General features: G+C 34.8%; 1 protein-coding gene across 1 annotated transcript; it reads right to left on the bottom strand.

Moving 5' to 3' along the window:
- Positions 1-283: 283 nt before the first annotated feature.
- Positions 284-21,403, bottom strand: LOC309798405 (sulfotransferase 1B1-like). The gene is made up of 9 exons (XM_082646595.1): positions 21,287-21,403; positions 21,070-21,197; positions 14,721-14,880; positions 14,311-14,439; positions 10,316-10,413; positions 8,202-8,328; positions 7,471-7,565; positions 5,375-5,555; positions 284-1,586 (listed from the first exon to the last, which is right to left on the bottom strand). Exons 3-9 carry the CDS (start codon positions 14,866-14,868, stop codon positions 1,474-1,476), a joined length of 891 nt encoding a protein of 296 aa, XP_082502721.1. The 5' UTR covers positions 14,869-14,880; positions 21,070-21,197; positions 21,287-21,403; the 3' UTR covers positions 284-1,473.
- Between the last annotated feature and the right edge of the window lie 1,441 nt (positions 21,404-22,844).

Below are 22,844 nucleotides of genomic sequence, written 5' to 3'. Positions count from 1 at the left end.
TGACATTTGCAATAATGTAAATATACTTAGCGGGTATTATGCTTAGTGAAATCAGTTGGACAGAGAAAGACACATACTCTACTTGATCCTTATGAGTGGAATCTAAAAAATAAAACAAACGAATATAACATAACAGAAACAGATTCAGAGATATAGAGAATAAATTAGTGGTTACCAGTGGGAAGAGGGAAGTAGGGAGGGGCAAAATAGTGGTATGTGATTAAACTATGCAAACTACTATGTGTAAAATAAAAAAGCAATGAGGATATATTGTACAGCACAGAGAAATATAGTCTTTATTTTGTAATAACTTTGTAGTACAGTCTATAAAAAATTGACTCATTATGTTGCACACCTGAAGCTAATATAATATTGTTAATCAACTATGCGTCAATTAAAAATAAAAGAATGCTAATGTATCTCATTAAATGAGACATTTCCTGTAAAATTTACCTTAGAAATTACGAACATTTACTTAAAGACTTATGATTCAAAGAAACATCTATCAAAGAGACCAGCAGATAGACCTAAGTGTGGAAAAGTAGGTAGAAGGGACATTGGGTCTGGAGGGTGTAGGTGGAGATTCAGCCTAGAGAGTCTCTTGTAGGCACCAGATTGGAAAGTTTTAGCGGTAGATGTGATTATATCTAGGGTATTGAAATTGGTATTAAAGGATACACATCTGTTCAGACACAAGATGAAGAATCCAAAGTTCCCAAATGGTAACCATATCATGACAATAAGAAATTCTCAGGAATTCAGAAGAAGTTGTTGAATTTTGGAAGGACTCTCCATAGGAAACGGGTTCCAGCCCTCAGTCCAGACTCTCAGACCAAAGCTCCTGTTCCCAGGGGAGAGCCTTAGGGAGACTAATGATGATCCTTCACCTTTAGAGACTCAAAAATTACATACTCAGAAATTAGAAATTTTGATAAACAGAAATTAGGTATGGAAATAACATTTCCAAAATCTGAACCATACTATCTAGGACATGAACTGTATAATTCCAAGAGAGGCATTACAAGATGAGCTATGACTCAGGGAACAACATGAAACCCAGAAGACAGCAATGGAAGAGAGCGTCCTGGGTCAAGTTTTTAGGAAAGGGAAATTGGGGCAGAGCTAGGAAATATAGTGTCAGTGTTAAAGCAGCATTTCTTGGGTTAGGTTAGTAGGGAGTAGAACTTCATTTTAAATCACAATATATAGAGATTGAGTAGGAAACTTTCTTGTCAGTACTGGTCTAGGAAAAGGCAGGAATAGCCTACAAAAAGGTAACAGTTTGTCCTAATTTTAGGGAACTTGGAAACTCAGTGAGTGGGGACTTGATTAACAACACTGAAGAATCAAAGTTTTAAAAGCACATTTTTTCCCTTTATAAAACCATTCAATTGCCAAAATCAAGTCATAACTGCCCCTGTTTCAACGCACTGCAGGTCAGACTTCTCTCTTCAAATTTTCAGTTTAGGCTCTTTAAATCTGTGTGTGGAAATGAAGTTCAGTTTCAGACATTTCCTTCTTATAAATGGCATCAAATTTCTCATTTTGGGCAACAGTGAAGTAATTCTTCCAGTCACCTGCAATCCCTAAAAATTACAAATAAGAAAACATATGAATGAATAAAATATTTTCATTATGAAGGAAAAGCTAATGTATACCAAAAGAAAAGATTTGTAATCCCAGTAGTGGGATTGTTGGGTTTTATGGTAGTTCTATTTTTAGTTTTTTAAGGAATCTCCATACTGTTCTCCATAGTGGCTGTATCAATTTACATTCCCACCAAGTACAAGAGGGTTTCCTTTTCTCCAAACCCTCTCCAGAATTTATTGTTTGTAGATTTTTTGATGATGGCCATTCTGACTGGTGTGAGGTGATACCTCACTGTAGTTTTGATTTGCATTTCTCTAATGATTAGTGATGTTGAACATCCTTTCATGTGTTTGTTGGCAATCTGTATATCTTCTTTGAAGAAATGTCTATTTAGGTTTTCTGCCCATTTTTGGATTGGGTTGTTTGTTTTTTCTGATATTGAGCTGCTTGTAAATTTTGGAGATTAATCCTTTGTCAGTTGCTTTGTTTGCAAATATTATCTCCCATTCTGAGGGTTGTCTTTTCATCTTGTTTATGATTTCCTTTGCTGTGCAAAAGCTTTTAAGTTTCATTAGGTCCCATTTGTTTATTTTTGTTTTTATTTCCATTTCTCTAGGAGGTGGATCAAAAAGAATCTTGCTGTGATTGATTTCATAGAGTGTTCTGCCTATGTTTTCCTCTAAGAGTTTTACATTGTCTGGCTTTACATTTAGGTCTTTAATCCGTTTTGAGTTTATTTTGTGTATGGTGTTAGGAAGTGTTCTAATTTCCTTCTTTTACATGTAGCTGTCCAGTTTTCCCAGCACCTCTTATTGAAGAGGCTGTATTTTCTCCATTGTATATTCTTGCCTCTTTTCTCAAAAATAAGGTGCAGAGTCTGGCTTTTAAAAATATATAAGAAAGGTTAATTTTCTTGTCTAAATTTATGGGCTGTACAATAGTTTCCTAAAATAAATTATTTTAGTGTTTCTAATTGTCCTAGGTCATGGGGTTACCACTGGTCACTGGATCAATGATCAGGGAGTATTCTATTTCATGAGTTACCTTTGGAAACTGTACAAAGGACTGGTCATGAGCACAATCAAACAATGAAACAGAAAGCTGATAAGTATCATTTCACAAAAGTAATAAACGAGGATGTTATGATATTTGGATGATATTTGTGTTTCCTGAATTCACTAGACATATCTTATTTTAATTTTAGAGAAGAATAGCATTAAAATCAAACACATAAAATCCCTGAACCATTTTTACAAAGGTGAAACTGTTGTGATATAAATTTACATTTAATCTTTTATACTGGATGCTTAAAAATATATATTTGAAGAATTAATAAATTTTTAATGTACTGTTAATGTGTTTGGAGGAAAACATTAATTTTGCCAATTTATTTAATATTAAATATAATTGTATTGAATTTCAAGCCTTATTAATCCATGATTACTTCATGAAGATTTAAAATCCTTTTAATGAAAAACATCCCCATAGACAAGGTTGTTTCCCTGGTTATTTTACTTTATTCTGTTTTCAGCAAATAATAGTTCTTTGGAATGTATGTGAGAGTAGTGCATATCTGGGATAGTACACCTCCAAAGATGCCACTGAAAAGAGAAAGTGCAGATTTAAACAATAAAGAGTCATATATAAAAGTCGTCTAATAATCTTCTATTTTGAATATAAATACTACATACACAAACACATTTGCTTCACAAGAGTGAGGGAAGTATAAAATTTTTTTTTTGATAAAATAAATTCTTGCCAAATCTCAGGGTTTTTTGTTTTGTTGCTGTTTGGGACATAGGCATAAACATTGGACATTATCTATCCTCTCCATAACATCGTTACTATTGTGTAACTAAATTTTGACCTTGATTTATCCAACATGGACTCCTTCAAGACTGAAGGCCAAACTATGCTTGGCCCTTTGTTCATTCTTCAGTTTTGAGCCCTTTTCAATATTCATTACATGCATGCCTCTTGTATTACATTATGAGCTTCTTGAGGCAGATGTACATGTCATTTATATTCTAGAGAATATGAGCTGTATATAGGTGTTCATGAAGAGCTTTTCATAAATATTAACTAATGAATAAAGAGTATTCTTTAAGTGTTATTGAATGCATGAATGAATAAATGAATAGATGCATCTTGAACTATTAGATTAGAACATATTAGAGTAATACGACTTGCTAATTTTGTGTATATCACTTTTGGTCAGAAAAAATATAGTAAATGCTTATATATCTTTTACCAAAATCCTCCCCCAAAACTTGTGCTATAGGTGTTATTCTTTTCTTCATTTTGTCAGTGATGTAACTGAAACTTTGGCAGATTTATTAATATATGCAAAGTCAAAGGTTCAGTGAGTGGCATAGCCTCGATAAACCCCAGAGCAATCTGACCACAAAGGTTATGTTCTTCACTACTCCCAGAGGGGATATAAAAACTGTCTCTCTCATATACCCTTTTCCTTTGAAGTTGGCGAAATCATGGAATTCAGATACTGAGCTTATCTCATCTATCTTTATACCCTAATGAGATATCATTAGATAGTATCAATTTCCATATGACTGGGGATAAAACTCTCCTGGAAGTTACATTCAATAATCTGGCATAATGAAAATTTGCCTTGTTTAATTAAAGAGGTTTTTTGCCTCTGTTTATTCAACAAGAAAAACGTGTGTGTGTGTGTGTTGTGTGTGTGTTGTGCATGTATCAGTCTTCTTTGTTCAAACTTGTAATGCACCATTTACAATGAAAAATTTGCCTTGCCCTCTTATACCACAGCTTATTTTTTAAGTGCAGTGTTTTTGAAAATTAAAATAAAAACATAATTTAGTGTTTTTAGCATAGGACTACACGAAGGTACAGAGAAAACTGTGTTAGAAATATCTGTAATCATATAACTATTTCAAAATTGAGGGTTTTGATCCACATGTTCATATGCACTATATATTCCTAGGGTTGTGTTTACTTCCCGGCACACCAACTGAAATTTTATCTTTTCCTTTCCAATCCAGTAAAGGACATTGAAAAGAAAGGTGGCAAGACTAGGTGGATAACTTCTCAAATTTTAGTTAATAATTTGTTAAATGCATTATTTTTATCATTAATAACAGATTTTTGACACAAGCCATGTACAATAAACCATAATATACAGTATTTGCTTTAATGGAAATAGAGCTGTATTTTGACAGTGAATGCCATATTTCTCTATTGTCATCTTTTTAAGTTAACTTTAGAGTCTATGTTTTCATATAATTCAGACAGTATTTTTAGGGAGCAAAAACTTCCCATATGGTAAAAAAATGTCATTACTCTTGGTGAATCCTTCTTAACAAAATGACCACTGCTTTCTAAATGATAAGGAGTTTTTAAAGAAGATGGTACTGTATTGAGTGACATTAGTTTATTACTGGGGAGGAGAAGAAGGCCTATGACAATTTAAACAAAGATTTAAGATTTAGTAATAAAAAATTTGGAATGACTCACATCAGAATTGACAAAACCACTCCCTTTTAGGAGGGTAGTAAATAGAAGGAGAAATATGTATCAAGTACTCAAGGTATTTTAATAACGTGTTTACATGCATTATTTCCTTTAATAATTTCTAACCTAATTCAGCGACTTTTGTGGTAGGTATTTTTAGTGTCCTTATTTTACAGATGAAGAAATTGATGCCAAAATTGGCTAAGTAACTTGGTAGAGATTACAAAGCTAATCCTCACTTCAGAGTAATTCATAAGAAAGCAAAAAGGAAAATTAAACTCAGCAAAATATTAACCTTTGCGCATAAAAGAGGATATACTGTGATCCATCACTGTACTTGGTAGATGTGTATAATTCACCAGAGGGTTGTCCTTCATCATTTCAAAGGATGTATGATGGATGATCTTATCCAAGATCTCATCATTCAGGTTCTTCTCTAGAAACCTCACAATCTTCTTGATTTCTTTCTTTGGATTCTATCAGTGGGTAAAGAGACATATTCAAGAAAATGGTAAAAAATAACTCATTAACGTAATGTGAAAAAAATCTTAAAAATGAAAAAATCAATAATTTATGTTTAGTAATAGTAGAATAGAATATTTTGTTTGTTCTAAATCTTACATTTTTAGTTTTCATTCAAAGTACAATAAGAATAAATCTTGGCCTAAATATTAACAGTATTTAGAGAAAAAGATTATAGCAACAATTTTAAGCTCAATTTGTAATCAGATTTGAAATGTGAATGTTTTAGGGACCCAGTATCTTTATTCTTTCTGCCTTCATTTTTCTGTTCTTCATCAAAATTGCTTTCTTTTTCTTAATAATAATATTTAAAAACAAAAATAATAAATTCAGGGAAAACTTCAGGTATTTTTTTAAAGTGTAAATACTGACAAAATCTTGCTTGGATGTAAATTATTAAAAATAAACTCCAATGAAGTTGCAAAGATATCAAGACTTAAATTATTCATTGGTCTTTGAGAATAAGAAGAAAAAAATCTGAGGAAGAAATCATTTTTTTTCAGATTCTAATGACATAAACAATATTTATAACTTTTTAGGAAGCTAAGTTAAAATCTACATAGATATATCTAGAAAGATTTTGAGGGGGTAACATCTAAGCTGAGTTTAGAAAGATGAGTCAGAGTTTACCAAGATGCAGTCTCCTGAGCAGTAGGAGAGTGAATTCCCAGTAGAGAAAATAGTTAAAATTCTTGGAGGTATAAGTTCTAACAGTGTGTTCAAGGGAGAAAAAAAAGGAAAATGGTTGCAGTTAGAGCTGAGTTGTTTACAGGAGTGGGAGAGGCTATGAATCAAGAAAGATGAATTGGGGTAAAATTGAGAACATCCTTGGATGTTCTGCTGAAGGATTTGGACTGCATCTGTTATGTAATAGGGAAGCAACAGCATTTAATAATATGTCTTATTAACTCTCTGTGTTTTTATGTATGTGTGTGTGTGTGTGTGTGGTGAATGTGTGTGCATGTGTATTTTTTTTTTTGCAATCTCAGTTTGTTGTCTTTTTTTTAACATCTTTATTGGAATATAATTGCTTTCCAATAGTGTGTTAGTTTCTGCTGTATAACAAAATGAATCAGCTATATGTATACATATATCCCCATATCCCCTCCCTCTTGCTTCTCCTTCCCACCCTCCCTATCCCACCCCTCTAGGTGGTCACAAAGCACCGAGCTGATGTAAAGGAGAAGTACATATTTGAAAGATATAATAGTTAGAGCATGTGAAACAATGGGATGTTCAGGATATAGTGGAACCATATCAGTTACATGAAAGCCAGTGAGGACAATTTACTTTCAAGCTTTGAACACTGAATGAACAACCAAACATCATTAACCAAAAGAGAGAATAAAGGAAAATGATTACCTGTTGGAGAGAGAGAAGCAAGATGAGCTTAGTTTTGAACATGTTAAATTTGAGGGTTGTTTTAATAAAAACATGGGTTTGAATTCAGGGTAGAAGTTAAAATGGAGTTTTTGGTGGGTCATTAGCACATAAATAGTTTTGGCAACAGTGGGCTTGGACGTGATCATCAAACTATAGCAAAGAGTTCAAAAAGAAAAATGACTAAATGATAGAGATTCACAGGAAAACCATGACAGTGTGATAACCAATTAAACGTAGGAGAGAAGATCGATAAGAAAAGGTGCTCAAAAGAAACACAATGTTTAAAAGGATAAGAGGATAAAAATGTCATTGATTTCAGTTAGTGTCATTAATGACCTTAACAAGATTTGGGTAAGCAGGCATGGAAAATAGGTAAAGCAATCATGTCATTTTGGACTCCATAGATTAAGTTGAAAAAAATATAATAATCCTTTTACCCCAGGATGTAGCTGAAGAATTATCTAGAATGCATTTCTACCATTTTACCTCTTTCATATCTTCATAGAATAAGAAAAGTATTGGGTGTTCTTCCTTTTTCTTCCACCAGCTTTTAACATGATTAAACCAGGAGCCGAAGGCCACTAAAACCAGAGAAACAGGCTATTTCCATAAGCATTCATCAAATCAAAGATTTGTTTGTGACCAATAAGTCAAAGTGTACAAACATTTTGTGAAATTTAGTACTCAAGGGAACTGAGACTGTAAAGCCAATTTAAACAATTATATACCATCAGCCATTTATGGGTGTATAATCAGATTTTTAAAAATATTAAGTACAAAAGACGTATTTCAAATGAAAATACATTGACCTCTAATAGGTTATACTTAGCCTCACACAGAAGAAAACTATTCTTTTATGAAGTACTCAATCAATTATTTACTAAGTACTATAAATATATCTGTAACAGATTTAACTAATGATTTGGGCAAGTTAAACAATTTCTATTCTGAACAGGAACTGAGAATGGGTTTTTAGCAACTAAAAAGAGATTCAAGAATATTTTCATTAAGCCAATGTTTAATACAAGGTTTATATATTGAATGTCATAGTAAAATATTAGATGTATTTGATTTAATTTTTAAATGGTATTTGAATGTACTTGTTACTGATTTGGAAAAATAAGTGTTTTGAAAGGAAAATTCATTCTTATAATGGTTAATATTATTATTAAAAATAATTTAAAAATGACATTAATTTTTAGCCAAGGCCATCCTACCATTTCCAGTCAAGAATTTCTCTAGATATTCTCCCCAGGTTCCTGGAAGAGGTTGTAAATTATTCATTAAGTCAAAATGGTAAAATGAGACTGCAACATCCTTGGCATTTCGAGCCAGATAAATCATCTGCAGGGGGAGAATGAAAAAAATCAAATAATGATATTTTATTTAAGAAAAAAAGTAACATATAGTAGGCATGTAAACCAACAGATTTGAAATCCATGAAATTAAAAACAGGAAAATATTAAGAAAATTAATGAAACAAAAAGCTGGATCTTTAAAAAAAATCAACAAAATTGATAAACATCTAACAAGACTGACAAAATAAATAGAGAAGACACAAATTACTAGTATCAATAAAAAACGGGATATCACAACAAACCTTGCAGCTATTAAAAGAAAAATAAGAGTGTGAAAAGATACCAAACATCTTACTTCATCAGGGAAATGCAAATTAAAACAACGAAACACAACTCTATACTTTTTAGAATGGCCAAAATCTAGAAAAGTGACAACACTAAATCCTGGTGAGGGTGTGGAACAACAGGGACTCTCATTCATTGCTGGTGGGGATGCAAAATGATACTGCTACTTCGTAAGACACTTGTTTCTTTCAAAACAAAATATACTTTTACCATATGATCCAGAAATTACATTACTTGGTATTTACCCAAAGGAGTTGAAAAATAAAGTTCACACAAAAACCTGCAAATGGATGTTTATACTAGCTTTGTTCATAATTGCCAAAATTTGGAAACAACCATAATGTCCTTCAGTAGATTACTGGATAAATAAACTCTGGTACCTCCAGTCAATAGACTATTATTCATTACTAACAAGAAATGAGCTATCAAGCCATGAAAAGACATGGAAGAATATTAAAGGCATATTACTCAGTGAAAGAATACAATCTGAAAAGGCTACATATGTATGATTCTAACAATATGACATACTGGAAAAGGCAAAACTATGGAGGCAATAAGAAGATCAGTGGTTGCCAGGGTTAGGGGGAGGAAATGAATAGGTGGAGCACAGAGGATTTATAGGGCAGTGAAACTGCACTGTATGGTACTATAATGGTATATACATGTCGTCATACATTTGTCCAAACCCATGGAATGTACAACACCAATAGTGAACTCTAAGGTAAATTATGGACTTTGGAAGGTAATGATGTGTCCATGTAGGTTCAACAATTGTAACAAATGTATCGCTCTGGTGAGAGGTCAGAGATATTGATGATGGGGCGTCTATGGATATGTGGGATCAAGGGATATAAGGAAAACCTCTTTAACTTCCTCTCAATTTTCTGTCAAAATAAATTTGCTTTAAAATAGATAAATTGCTGTAAAAAAAAAGCCTGTTAAAAGAAAGAATAAAATGGGAATATTATTAACAACATTTCATTACAAAACTCAACAACTTAGAATTCCTCACATATCACAAACTAGCAAAAGCCAGATAGACAATCTGAATAGCTTCACAATTTTTTTTTTTTTTTTTTTTTTTTTTTTTTTTTTGCGGTATGTGGGCCTCTCACTGTTGTGGCCTCTCCCGTTGCGGAGCACAGGCTCTGGATGCTCAGGCTCAGTGGCCATGGCTCACGGGCCCAGCCGCTCTGCGGCATATGGGATCCTCCCGGACCGGGGCACGAACCCGTATCCCCTGCATCGGCAGGCGGACTCTCAACCACTGCGCCACCAGGGAGGCCCAGCTTCACAATTTTTGAAAAAAAAAATGAGTTTTAAATTTAAAAGTTTCCCCAAAGCAAATATCCAGGCTCAAATGTCTCACTGAAGAATTTTACCAAACTATTAAATAAGAAATGATATCCTTATGCTGAGTTTTCAGGGAAGGCCAAACTATATAAGACAGCTGAGAAATAATAGTAGCAATATTGTGCTGAGATAAGGATTTTGTTGCTGCAAAACTTTGGAAAACTTGAGCATGTATGTTTAGGCTAAAACGTATTCTTTTAATCGAAACACTTTTTTTAATGTAGCTCACTTCTCATGGTAACAGATAAACAAAACATTTGAGCAATTACTTTACTTACTATGTGAGTGAAAAAGGGTTAAAAGTCGCAAAAATTTACTTGTGGTTTAGAGTATACCTTGCAGTTGTTTTCCCAGAAAGACTTAGGAATGAGATCAATTGGTAGATGTGTCTTCACAAGCCGGGGAGATGGATTCTTCTCTAATTGTTCTATACCTAGGGAAATTTAGTTTGGTTATGGCGATACTAGAGTCTCCAAAGAGCCTGCATTTCCGGATTTTCTTAACCAACTTTTCAAAATATTTTTGACCATTATATAATGCTGCTAAATTTTGAACCAATGTCAAGCATCATTTATCTGGATTCTAAGAGCCAATATTTTCTAATTGTTAAGAGATTGGGTTCTGCGGTTAGCCTCTTTGGGTTCAAATCCTAACTTTATCACTTACTCATCATGAAACATCTGAAAGTATCACAGAGTCTCTAGGCTTAATTTTAACCACCTCCAAAATGACACGTAATAACACCAACCTTAGCAATTTGGAGTTTTATCATGCCTTTGCATTATTACAAAAATGTTTCCTGTATGTCAGAGCTATTGATAACTGGTAATTCTCATATTGGCTATTGTTATGCAGCAGCTATTGTAGTATAGATGATATCTTTGTAGAGCATCACTTGTTGTACCTGCATTTTCATTATTTCCTTTATGTGTCATATATATATATATACTACGCATATAAAAAATGAAATTTTTGTGCAATTTTTAGGTGCTGGCTGAAGTTTCTAAAGACATACAACTAATAAGTAATAGAACTTAGTTTCAAGTTAAGTCTTTGGTTAAGGGTTATATGAACTTCCTTGTGACAGAAAGTATCCATTTATTTTCTACATGAAGAGCTAGGAAGAGTCAAGGGGCCTACATCAATCTATAAGTGACTTGGCCAGTCTGAGGGCACTTTTGGGGTAAAGGCATACTCAGAGAATTTCTGACATAGACCAGGAAGAGCTGGGATTACCCTTAATTTATGATTTTTTTAATGGACTCAGTGACCTTTATCACTTCCCAGATTTATCTGTTAATGATGCTATCCCATATAGAGTTGTCAGTCCCTAAAATCTCAATTATTCTTGTCTCCTCCTTCAGGTTTCACATCCAGTCAATCTTAAAGTCCTGCACATATTTCACAATATAACTTACACCCAGTCTAACTTCTAGATTACCTGTTAAACCTATATATATATCATCTTCCTATATTTTGCACACAAAGGCACACCTGCCCCAAATTGTATGACTCACACATTCAAAGCAATCCTATGCTTCAATTGTTCACAAAATTAACTACATACATTAAAAAGCCACTCCGTTTCTAATAAATCATCCTTTTTAAATGTTCTATACAGCACATATTTTGTCTCACAGTTTATGCTTATTTATTTGTTTATTGTCAGTTCCCATGCCTCTTCCCATCCTCATTCCCAAATGCACACTGGAATGGAGATTCCATAAGAGCAGAAGCATAGCTTGTTATGTTCACCAGTGAATATTCTGTAGAGAACAGTTCATAGCACAGGGTGGTATCAAGAAGAACCCCTTAATATCAATGCAGATAGGGTTGACAGACTTAGGAAATAAAGATGCAAGAATCCCAGTTAAATTTGAACTTCACATAAACAACAGATACCTGTAAGTATCTCCCCTGCAATATTTGAAATATACTAAATAAAAGAGGTATCTATCTGATTTTCAAATTTAATTGGGTATCCTGGATTTTATCTGGAACTATTAATTATACACCTGTAAAATTCCACCAGCTAATTCATTATGTTTCTACTGACCTGGTAGCGGCAGCCACTTTATCCAGCATACAGAAATGAGAAATCATAATCTTCCACAACTCACTCTGCCTCAATGTCCATGACGTGAAATTTTATGTGGCTCTTTTATAAAGTTTTCACTATCTGTTCTTCCTCTTCCATCTCTTAACTTCACTGAAAGATTTCTCAACCTCTTCTGTCTTGTGATTGTTTTGCCACATGAGGTCCTTTAAATGAACCCTTTACATACTTAAATGTGAATGTTGGGAATATGTAATGACATCACAAGTATGCACATTCAGGTTGCAGAGGAAATCTGAGTGTCAGTTTACTCTCCTTTACCTGCCGAATCTCACCTACTCACTCTCTGGTGATGCTACACAGACTCATGTCCCACCCCCAACCTCCGTCTTTCACCAGTAATCTCTGACTGCCCTGTCCCTGATTACTTTGATTCTATCACTTTTTCATTTCATACTTTTCTATGGTTCTGGAGTCTTAACTCACTCGGTACTCATTTTGGTTGCTTGTCCCAGAATAATCCTTTAGTTTCAAGCTTTAGCATTTGCTCTCTGACTTCAGGCAACCACACAGAGGGAATGATACCCTCTCAGCTGGTCCTTCTCTGCCTGCGGAAGTAACTAGCTCCAGTAGGCGAGAGAATTTGAATTCTGCTGTTTACATTGATAGACATTCACCACCATAATACTGTCTTTTTATCCCAGGTTTCTAGCAGCATTTGAAAGCTAGCCCTCGCTTTTTGAACCCTTCTCACTTGCTTTCATGATACCCTACCCTACTCTGCTGATTCTCTCTTAGCTCACTGAGTATTTCTTAAGAATTACAAGCCCTGCATGATCTGTCCCTGTCTAGTCTCCAACTGTTTTGCCTCTCACTTTTCCGTTCTTTCATTGTTGTTGTTGTTGGTGGTGGTTGATTTTTTAGTCCCTGGACTACACCTAGGTCTTTTCAGCATCTAGGCCCCCATACCTAATGCTTCATCGTCCTGAAATATGCTTTCTCCAGCATTGTGCAAAGCTTTAGGTCTCCATTCAGAGCTGATATCCCTAACTACCCAATCTAAAGTAAAGTCTCCTGATGTTCCCTTTCATAAAGCCCTATTCTCTGGATATGTTAAGCTAACAGTATTCATATATTGCTAGTTTCTTTACTTATTTAATGTCACAGTGTTATTGTAAGCTCCTTGGAGATTGGACATCTAATTTACTGATTTTTTAAATAGATTTAATTAATTAATTAATTAATTAATTTATTTATTTATTGGCTGCGTTGGGTCTTCCGTTGCTGTGTGCAGGCTTTCTCTAGTTGCCGTGAGCAGGGGCTACTCTTCGTTGCAGTGTGAGGGCTTCTCATTGCAGTGGCTTCTTTTGTTGCAGAGCATAGGCTCTAGGCATGCAGGCTTCAGTAATTGTGGCTCATGGGCTCTAGAGCGCAGGCTCAGTAGTTGTGGTGCACAGCCTTAGTTGCTCTGCGGCATGTGGGATCTTCCCGGGCCAGGGCTCAAACCCGTGTCCACTGCATTGGCAGGCAGATTATTAACCACTGTGCCACCAGGGAAGCCCCTACTGATCATTTTTTATCTAGTCCATAGCACAGTGCATAGTTCTTTAGAAGCACTCAGTAAATATTTGTGCAATGAAAAGTGAATTGTATTAATAATAAATTTTATATTTTACGAGGCATTGGTACTTCTTATTTATTAATTACAGCAATGTTCTAAATTAAGACATTACTGTTCTAATCTGTCAAATTTTATACAACAAAATTCAGTAAAAGATAAGAAACAGGGCTTCCCTGGTGGCGCAGTGGTTGAGAGTCCGCCTGCCGATGCAGGGGACACGGGTTCGTGCCCCAGTCCGGGAAGATCCCACATGCCGCAGAACGGCTGGGCCTGTGAGCCATGGCCGCTGAGCCTGTGCGTCCGGAGCCTGTGCTCCGCAACGGGAGAGGCCACAACAGTGAGAGGCCCGCATACCGGAAAACAACAACAACAACAACAACAAAAAGATAAGAAACATTTTTTTTTATCAATGAGATTTTTAGTTGTTTTCTATAACAAAATTCTTTTATCTTTGATTAGCATACCTGGATGTGCATGCAATGGACTAAACTAAAGTTTCTCTGTATGCCTTGCTTACTGTACTGCTTGCAAAACTTCCATTTTATGTTACCAAATATACTCAATTTTCCTTGAATGGACATCACAAATACAGTATTTAATATGTGATGTAAATACTACTACAAAATTATAATTTCTGGGTGATTTAAAATTACCTGAAATCCTTAGTCCAGGAAGGGCCATTTCCAACATTGGAACTTTCACAGTTATAACATCTCGCTTACAGTTTTCAACATCTCCATCATTTAGAACCATGTCCAAAATTTCACTAATCCAAGTGGTACCTGTGGCAAAAGACAACATTTTTATAAACTTCACCTGAATCTGGGGACAAAACGTCCCAGTTGGAAGCCTGCCATCTTAATATATTATCTTAGAAAATTAATTCTGCAGAGTTTCCCTTTCTATGCCCCAAATGTCCATTTTAATATACTCAAAGTAGATGGCTAGACTGACTTTTAGGAATACTAATTTTATTTAGGATGTTAACGATTTTGTAGAGAAGCTAATTTTCAGGGAACAAGAGCTGAAGTCAGACCTGCATTTGTCAGGCCACAAAACTCACCTGATTTGGGGTAAGTGGCTACCACGATGTCATCTGGCCTGCTTTGGAACTGTTCAATCTTTTCCCAGTTGTTTGCAAAAGCATAGGTGATGGGACAGCCATGGACTAGCTTCAGATTTTTTCTCCGGACAGCTTTTAGGGAAGTCATCTTTGTTCCAGACTGTAAAAATACTTAATAGAATACTTAATAATAATCAAATCATGGAGAGAAAAGAGGATAAAAATGAGAAACTGAGTAACTAATGTTATTAAGACACTGCAACTTGACAGTAAAATTGGCCTTTAACACACTGAGCACAAGAGATCTAAATACAAAGGGCATTTTTATGGGTGTACAGCTGTAGATTACAAGAGCAGCAGCTGGCTCAGTGACAAGCAGATCAAAGGTCTTTAATGGAAGCTATGGAAAGAAATAGAACTGCACATTTTAGTTTGAATTAAAAAACCCACTTCACAGAAATATGCTAAAAAAATATCTGGACCTAAGGCAAAATAAATCTATCAGTCATTGTTATACTCCAGTTGTACCTCATTTTTTTCTCACAGGAAACCTGTTGTGTTTCTCACCTTGGTTCTTCTGAGTATAATGAATTTGTTTTCCCTGTCTGCTTCTAAGATCCTCTTTTTTTTTATCACTGGTTTTGAGCAACTAAATTATGATGTGCCTTGGTGTGGTTATTTTCATGTGTTTGTGGTTGTGTGCCTATGCTTCACGTTTATTGAACTTATTTGAATTGTGTTGACAGTCTTCATTTCTTCCAAAAAATTTTTTTTTATTTCTCTCTCTTTTTCTGAGAATCCAGGCTACATAAAGCTGTTCACAGCTCACTGAAGCTCTACTCATTTTGTAAAATATTTTTTTCTCTCTTTGTGTTTCAGTTTGGATAACTTCTATGGCTATATTTCTTCATGTTCACTAACATTTTCTTCTGAAATGTGTAATCTGATGTTAATACCATCCAATGAAATTTTTTCTCAGACGTAGTTTTCATCTCTAGAAGATCATTTTGGGAATGATTTTACTTTTTATGTCTCAACTTTTTGAGCATATTGAATATAGCGATAATGACTGTTTTAATATCTTTTTTTTTTTTTTTTGCTAACTCTAACATCTGTGTGAGTTCTAGATTGTTTTCCATTAACTATTTTTTCCTTTCTCTATGGTTGCCTTCTTCAGCTAGTTTGCCTGCCTGATATTTTTTATTGGCTGTCTGGTGGTGTACCTGGGTTTTCCTCCCTGAAGCTGTGGCCCAGAAATTCTCTCATGGCAGTAAGCTGGGGAAATTGTAGGGCTCAGTTTGTTTGTTTCCTATCCACTATCATTCATTTTGGTTGTTTCACACAAGGGGGCAAATTTAGTTTCTGTTACTCGGTTTTGCTTAGAAGCTATGATGATTAATTTTATGTGTCAATTTGCCTGGACCATGAGATGCCTAGATATTTGGTCAAACATTATTCTGGGTGTTTCTGTGAGGATGTTTTGGGATGAGACTAATCTGTAAATGGGTGTATTAAATAAAGCAGGTTGCTTTCCCTAATGTGGGTTGGCCTCATTCAGTGAGTTGAAGACCTGAATAGAACAAAAAGTCTGAGTAAGAAAGAATTCTTCCTAGCTGATGGCCTTTGAACTCTAACATCAGCTTTTTTCCTGCATTCAGGCTGGAAATAAAACATCGACTTTTCCTGGGTCTGAAGCCTGGTAGGTTTTGAACTGGAACTATACCATTAGCTCTCCTTGTTCTTAGGCATTCAGACTCAAACTGGTACTAAATCATCAGCTATTCTGGGTCTCCAGCTTGCCAATTCATCCTGCACATCTTAGGACCTATCAGCCTCTAAAATTATCTAATCCAATTATGTACAGTAAATCTCTTTATGTGTATATATATATATATATATATATATATATATATATATATATATAATATAAAAATTGCTATGCATCTTCTTTAATTAATAAACTATCCTTATCATAATAATCATAATAATACTAACCCTGAATTAGAACCTTATTGATCCACTAAGCTATTCAAAACATTTTGGGTCCTGAGAGACTGCATTAGTCAGGGTTCTCCAGAGAAACCAAATCAATTATATATGTGTGTGTATATATATATATATATATATATATATATATATATATATATAGAGAGAGAGAGAGAGAGAGAGAGAGAGAGAGAGAGAGAGAGAAAGAGAGAAGAGGAAGGGAATTTATTATAAGGAATTGGCTCACGTGATTATGGATGCAGACAAATCCAAAGATATACAGTTATCCCAGGCTGGAGAACCAGGATAGCCAATGGTGTAGTTCTCTTCTGAAGGCCAGCGGGCTTGAGACCCAGGAAGAACTAATATTTCAGTTTAAGTGTGAAGGTAAGAAAAACAATGTCCCAGCTCAAAGACAGCCAGGCAGGAGGGATTCTCCCTTACTCCCAGAGGGCCCTCCTTTTTATGTGATTCAGACCTTCAGCTGAGTGGTTGAGGCCTGTCCACACCAGGGAGGGCACTCTATTTTACATAGTCTACCAATTCAAATGTTAATTTCACCCCAAAATACACTAACAGACACAGCTAGAATAATGTTTGACCAAATATCTGGGCTCCCTGTGAGCCAATCACGTTGACACATGGAACTGACCATCACATAGAGCTCCTCATTATTTATTTTTTCCACTTCATTTTCACTGAACTTTGTAAGTGAAACTGTAGTCTTGTTCTTCCTAATGTGTTTCTCATTTTACAACCCTCTCCCTGCCCCCATGGAATGTAAACATCTCAGAAATAGAAGGAAATGCGGAATGTAGAAGTTATAGGATCCATCATAATCTATTTTTCCATTTATTTATGAGAATCTGTCAATCAATAATAATAGATAATGTATACAACAGATAAATAGAGTTTGAATTAACAAGCTAAATTACACCTCTGATTGACAAATTGATTGATACATATATTTTTTTATCAGGCAAATATTTTGTAAGTAATTCGGTGATTCCAAATTCTTTGAGAGTGCTTTAAATAAGTGATTGCACTTATTAAGCTTTCACTAGTAACTTGTGTAATGGGAACCACAAACAAAGTCACTAATATAAAAGCTGGCTGTAATTTAAACTCATATGCTTAAAATTGATTTGTATAGAAAAAGTTATACTTTAGATTAAGAAAAAATATGTTGGTGTAAAAGACTAGTGTTTTAGAGATAACTTCTCTACACCTTACTAGCCCTCAACTTCTAGCCCCTTAAAAAAGTCTAGAAGAGAGAAATCTGGACAAACATTTTTTCATTTTACATTATAAGACATGAAGTATATGTCATATTTTATATCTTATAATTAACAGGTATACTTACAACAATAGTGTGTCTTTAAGTTTTCCCAATAAAAATTGTTATTAAAGAATGGATTTTTCTTAAAATATACGGCATCTTATGCTAGAAATACAGTGAAAATAATTTGAATTTTGCATCTTCATTACTGCTCATAGAATAAAGGAGTTGGAGCCTCAGAAGCTTAGAAAAGTGTATATTAATGAAAGAGCAGAGTCTCAGCAGAGAGTAGACACAAACATGTTTACAGCAGGCAAGATCCTAAGAAAAGGATGCCAGTGAGAGCTGAGTAGACTGGGCATTTGGGGAGAATTCTATTAAATATTCCATATTAAATTGTTGCCCTTTCTATGCTTCTCAATTATCCTTTATTTTTGGTAAAATATCTGGCTGCTTTCATGGTCCCTTGTTAGTCCAGAGGCAGGTTCTAGTAGAAAAAATTCGTTAGCCTGAATTACTGTGGATCAGCAGCCTCAAGAAGGGAACAAATAATGTGCTTGGTCAAGAACTCAGCAGAGCAGGAAGTGGCAAGAAGTGAAACTGAGTATGTAAACACTGTGTTTGGAATAAAGTAGGTATTAAGTGAACTGAATAACTGAATGAATGAATGAATGAATGATGAGACCTACACTTCCCATCCAGAATCTTCTAAGATCTTGGGGACAGTGTAACTTCCAAGTTTGGATATAAAGAATGAGTGATGGCAGAAATCAACATTATATATTCAGATATTAGATTTTTACTTCACATAGTAAATGAGATAGTTTCCCTTGAAACATTTTATTCTATTAATTTCTTAGCAAACTGTTTTTTCCAGATTATGTAAAGGTAAATATCAATCCCAGACCTCATTTGAACACTTATATATTCTGAATTAATTGAGGAAAATAAGTGAGGCTCTCTTTTTCTTCTTTAGCTCTAGAATATAAAATTTAGGAGGGCTATAAGTCCACTTACCAACTCATATTAAACAATACAGATTGTTATGGGAAAGCAAGTGAGTATTGAGGACACATTTATTTTCCATAGTGTCTGCTATAAATCATATAGACAAAATTTTTCCCCACACAGTAGGTGGTTAACATTATGTTATACATTTATAACATCATTCCAACTCCATTTCATGTCTTAACATTTTCATTTCTTTATTTATTCATTTTAATTTAACTTGTACTATTATTTTATATTTATATAATTGATTCATAATTGCTATTTAAATACAGTCCATGTACAAACACCATGCACTATTGTCATCATTTGAGAGCTTGTTAGAAATGCAGAATCTCAGGCCCCAGTCCAGAATCAACACCTATATTTCCATAAAATCCCCAAGTAATTTATACTCATAGGAAAATTTGGGAAGCGTGATTTTTTTTTTTTTTCGGTATGTGGGCCTCTCATTGTTATGGCCTCTCCCGTTGTGGAGCACAGGCTCCAGACGCGCAGGCTCAATGGCCATGGCTCACGGGCCCAGCCACTCCACGGCATTTGGGATCTTCCCAGACCGGGGCATGAACCCGTGTACCCTGCATCGGCAGGCGGACTCTCAACCACTGTGCCACCAGGGAAGCCCTGGGAAGCATGATTTTAAACCACTTTTAATCTACTCTCTGACAATATAAGGTGTATATAAATGATTTATCAAAATGAATTAAGTTTCTTCCAGAAAATGGTGTTGATTGTGTTTAATATATATTATCTCTAATCACTACCCACCCTGACAATAAGTCTTACTTTCATTTTACAGATTGAGATTAGGAAACAGAGTTTCAGAGAGTCTGCTCAGACACACAGCAAGTGAGTGTGTGTCTCAAAAATAGATTTCAGTTTCCCCAGCTCTGCTCACTTGGTCATACTGCATGTCTACATGGATGGGCCTGACTAGAGTCAAAGATGTTCCTGATTGTAGGGAAACTGTTTTTGACAAAGCAAACTTCGCTCTGACAAAAAGCTTTAACTCCTCATGCTGCAAAAATGTTTTCAGAGAAGGATGGATATGAGTAACAAGATGATCGTGAATACATACTAATCACATCTGGGAAGTGGGTGTAACCAATTCAAGAACGTTGGAGTAGCAGTTTTGAATTAACATTGCTTCATCACGACCAGTGGATGATGATGAGCTTAGAATTATATGAGAAGATAGATTCAGGGAAGAGGGCTCAAAGACATAAGATAACTAATGTTATTGAGTTTATGAGTAATACTTACTTTAAAATATAAAAGTCGGTTCCTAAAAGTCTTTATGGTTTATGAGTGATATTTACTTTAAAATATAAAAATCATTTCCTAAAAATCTTTTAAATCTTACCAGAAAGTGACAAAAAATTTTATGTGGTTATATAAATTTTATGTGGCCTACATGATACTACAAATCTTCCTAGTTAAGTTGATCCATAAGCTAAAAATTAACATGTTTAAAATTGACTTAAAAAATTAATAGAAAAAAAAAGAAAATGGAAAACAATGCCCCTCTTAGGAGAAAGTAACTGAGTCATCTGACACTAAAGGTGAATGGTTCTTTTAATGGGAAAAAAGTATTTCTTCCATTTGTTTCACCCTAACAAAGTACAGTTCTACTTGGTCTACATCAAACTCCAGCTACTGAAATAAATGAATTAAATAATATGTTCTGTATTGTGGAGCGTACCTTAACGTGGTGTGTATCTGTGTGTATGTGCATGTGTGTACATAGGGGTTAAGGGGAGATGGAAACAGAGAAGTGAGAACTTGGAGTGGACTCCTTTTTTGCTTATGAAGCTTACAGTTTTATGAGAAGACCCTTAATCCTGGCATGTTTCACAAGAGTCCCATTAAACCCAGAAAAGTAAAAGGGATCACTGAAAGCCTGAGATTCTGCAAAACATAACAGGAAACACTGAGTTTCCCATGGGAAAATTGCAATTACGTAAAAACATCCCAATGATAAACATGTGTTCAAAATGGAAACCATTCAAGGAGCTCAATGCACTGTGGATGCAAGATCAAAACTTAGAGAAAAGAGATTTAAAAAGAAAACTTTACCTCACAATTTAATCCCTTTTTCAGTTTTCGTTTTCAGTCGGTGGTGCAGTTGCCGAAAGGAACACTGCGTACTGGTGGTAGTCCTGAAGGGCAGGGCAAGGTGCGCTCAGGGAGGCTCACTCCTGTCTCTGGGAAAAAAATGTTTAAGGATATGATCCGAATGTTGTAGTCAGTGACTTCACAGGCAGTTAAGATATAAAAATTTTGAACTACATACAGAGACAGGGCCTGCTGCTTCCACAGCTGGGAGAGCCAGGAATCCCTGAGAAGGAAATGAATCAGGGCGGTGGCCAAAAGTAAGCAAAGTCAGAGATTAGCTAGATTTAAAGGTTCCCACATGGCTTCAAAGAGTTTGAGAGAAATGCAAAGGGAAAGAACTTGAACTGTCAGTGGATGGAAGTCTGCTGTTTCTCTACAACTTATAAGAATGTCTTGTAATAATTTTGGTCATGATGAAAAGTTGTTTGTATGTGTGTGTGTTTTCGTCTGAAAGAAACATGAGTTTCCAATATCATGAAAAGAGCAAAGATATACAAACATATACTAAAGATAAAATAATTTTGGCAACAGAAATCCAGAGGGTCGAGCTGATGGTTTCAGAATGCATTTGTTTTCTGTCACGCTAATCATTTCTACGACCTCTCAGCTTTTCTTTTTTTTTTTTTAATTCTAAGTCACAAATACACAAAGAAGGAGTTTAGTAGGAGAATACAGTGGTGATGAAGCTGGAGGGGTTAATGTTGAGCATATCCTTGCCATGCAGAAAAGAGGGCAACACTTTTAGAGATCCTGATTCTTTTTGTGAGCTGTCCAAATGCTCAACGTTTAAGTATTGGCACCTAACTACATACATGAAACAATATAAACACTTTTGTATGGCACATGCCAAGGAAAGCAATTTGCAAACTTTGGCATAAGGTGTTAATTTCAGGAAAACTATTTAGATGTGCATGGATTGCCTGGCAACCCCATTATCAATTAATGCATCAAACTTTGATTAGTATATACTAACTGAAAAACAACCTAAATCAGAGATTCTTGAATTTTAGTGTGTTTCAGAATCATTTTGGAGACTATGACAAAACACAGATTACTGGGTCCCAATCCACAGTGTTTGTGATTCAGTTGGTCTAGGGTGGAGCCTGAAAATTTGCTATTCCAACACTCTGAGATGATGCTGATGCTACTGGTTTGAGGACCATTTTTTGAGAACCATGAATGAAAATTCACTCTTGTTTTAAAACATGTATTAATATTCTATGCTTCATTCATTCATTTATCTATCTATTCATTTATTTAGTCACCAGATCTCTCTTGTCCCAGGACGTTACACTAGGAAAAAAAAGAAAGGCATTATGTTTGCCTTGCTGATTTATAAATAAATTGATTGGTTGAAGGAATTCTCAATCTGTTTATAGCTCAAAATTTCCCCTTGAGATTCAGAGATTCTAAATGATTTGGCTAAGATCCTATAAATATCAGGTAAAGAATCAGGCTCAGAAAACAGCTTGTGACTTCTAAGTCATGTCATGTGGGCTTAAGGAACAAAATAATAGAGCTAAAAGAGAGATTAAGAAAGACAGAAAAGATTCACAATGTATGTATTCTTTTTTTCCCTAAAATTAGCCCTGTGTACACATCAACCAGTCTAAACAGAAGTATTTAAGAAGTTTGAATTCTTTCAGTGTCACTGAGTGTCTAATAAAATAAATACATAAATAAATTCTATGAGGAGTTAAATAAAAATTAGGAAATTATTTTATGGCAGGTGGGAA

Source organism: Mesoplodon mirus (assembly GCF_964341445.2).
Source record: "Mesoplodon mirus genome assembly, contig: HAP1_SCAFFOLD_3276, whole genome shotgun sequence".
NCBI classification, from domain to species: domain Eukaryota; kingdom Metazoa; phylum Chordata; class Mammalia; order Artiodactyla; family Ziphiidae; genus Mesoplodon; species Mesoplodon mirus.
Note: the sequence above shows the minus strand (reverse complement) of the source record. Positions and strands in the feature narration are given on the sequence as shown.

Bases quoted from the DNA above. Each gene is read 5' to 3' on its own strand.
- LOC309798405 (XM_082646595.1), bottom strand. From the start codon at position 14,868: ATGACTTCCCTAAAAGCTGTCCGGAGAAAAAATCTGAAGCTAGTCCAT. The intron at 7,566-8,201 runs GTAGGATGGCCT...CTCTGGTTTTAG, and splicing joins GAAATTCTTGACTGGAAATG to TGGCCTTCGGCTCCTGGTTT. The intron at 1,587-5,374 runs GTTAATATTTTG...TGTAATTTTTAG, and splicing joins ATCCTCTTTTATGCGCAAAG to GGATTGCAGGTGACTGGAAG.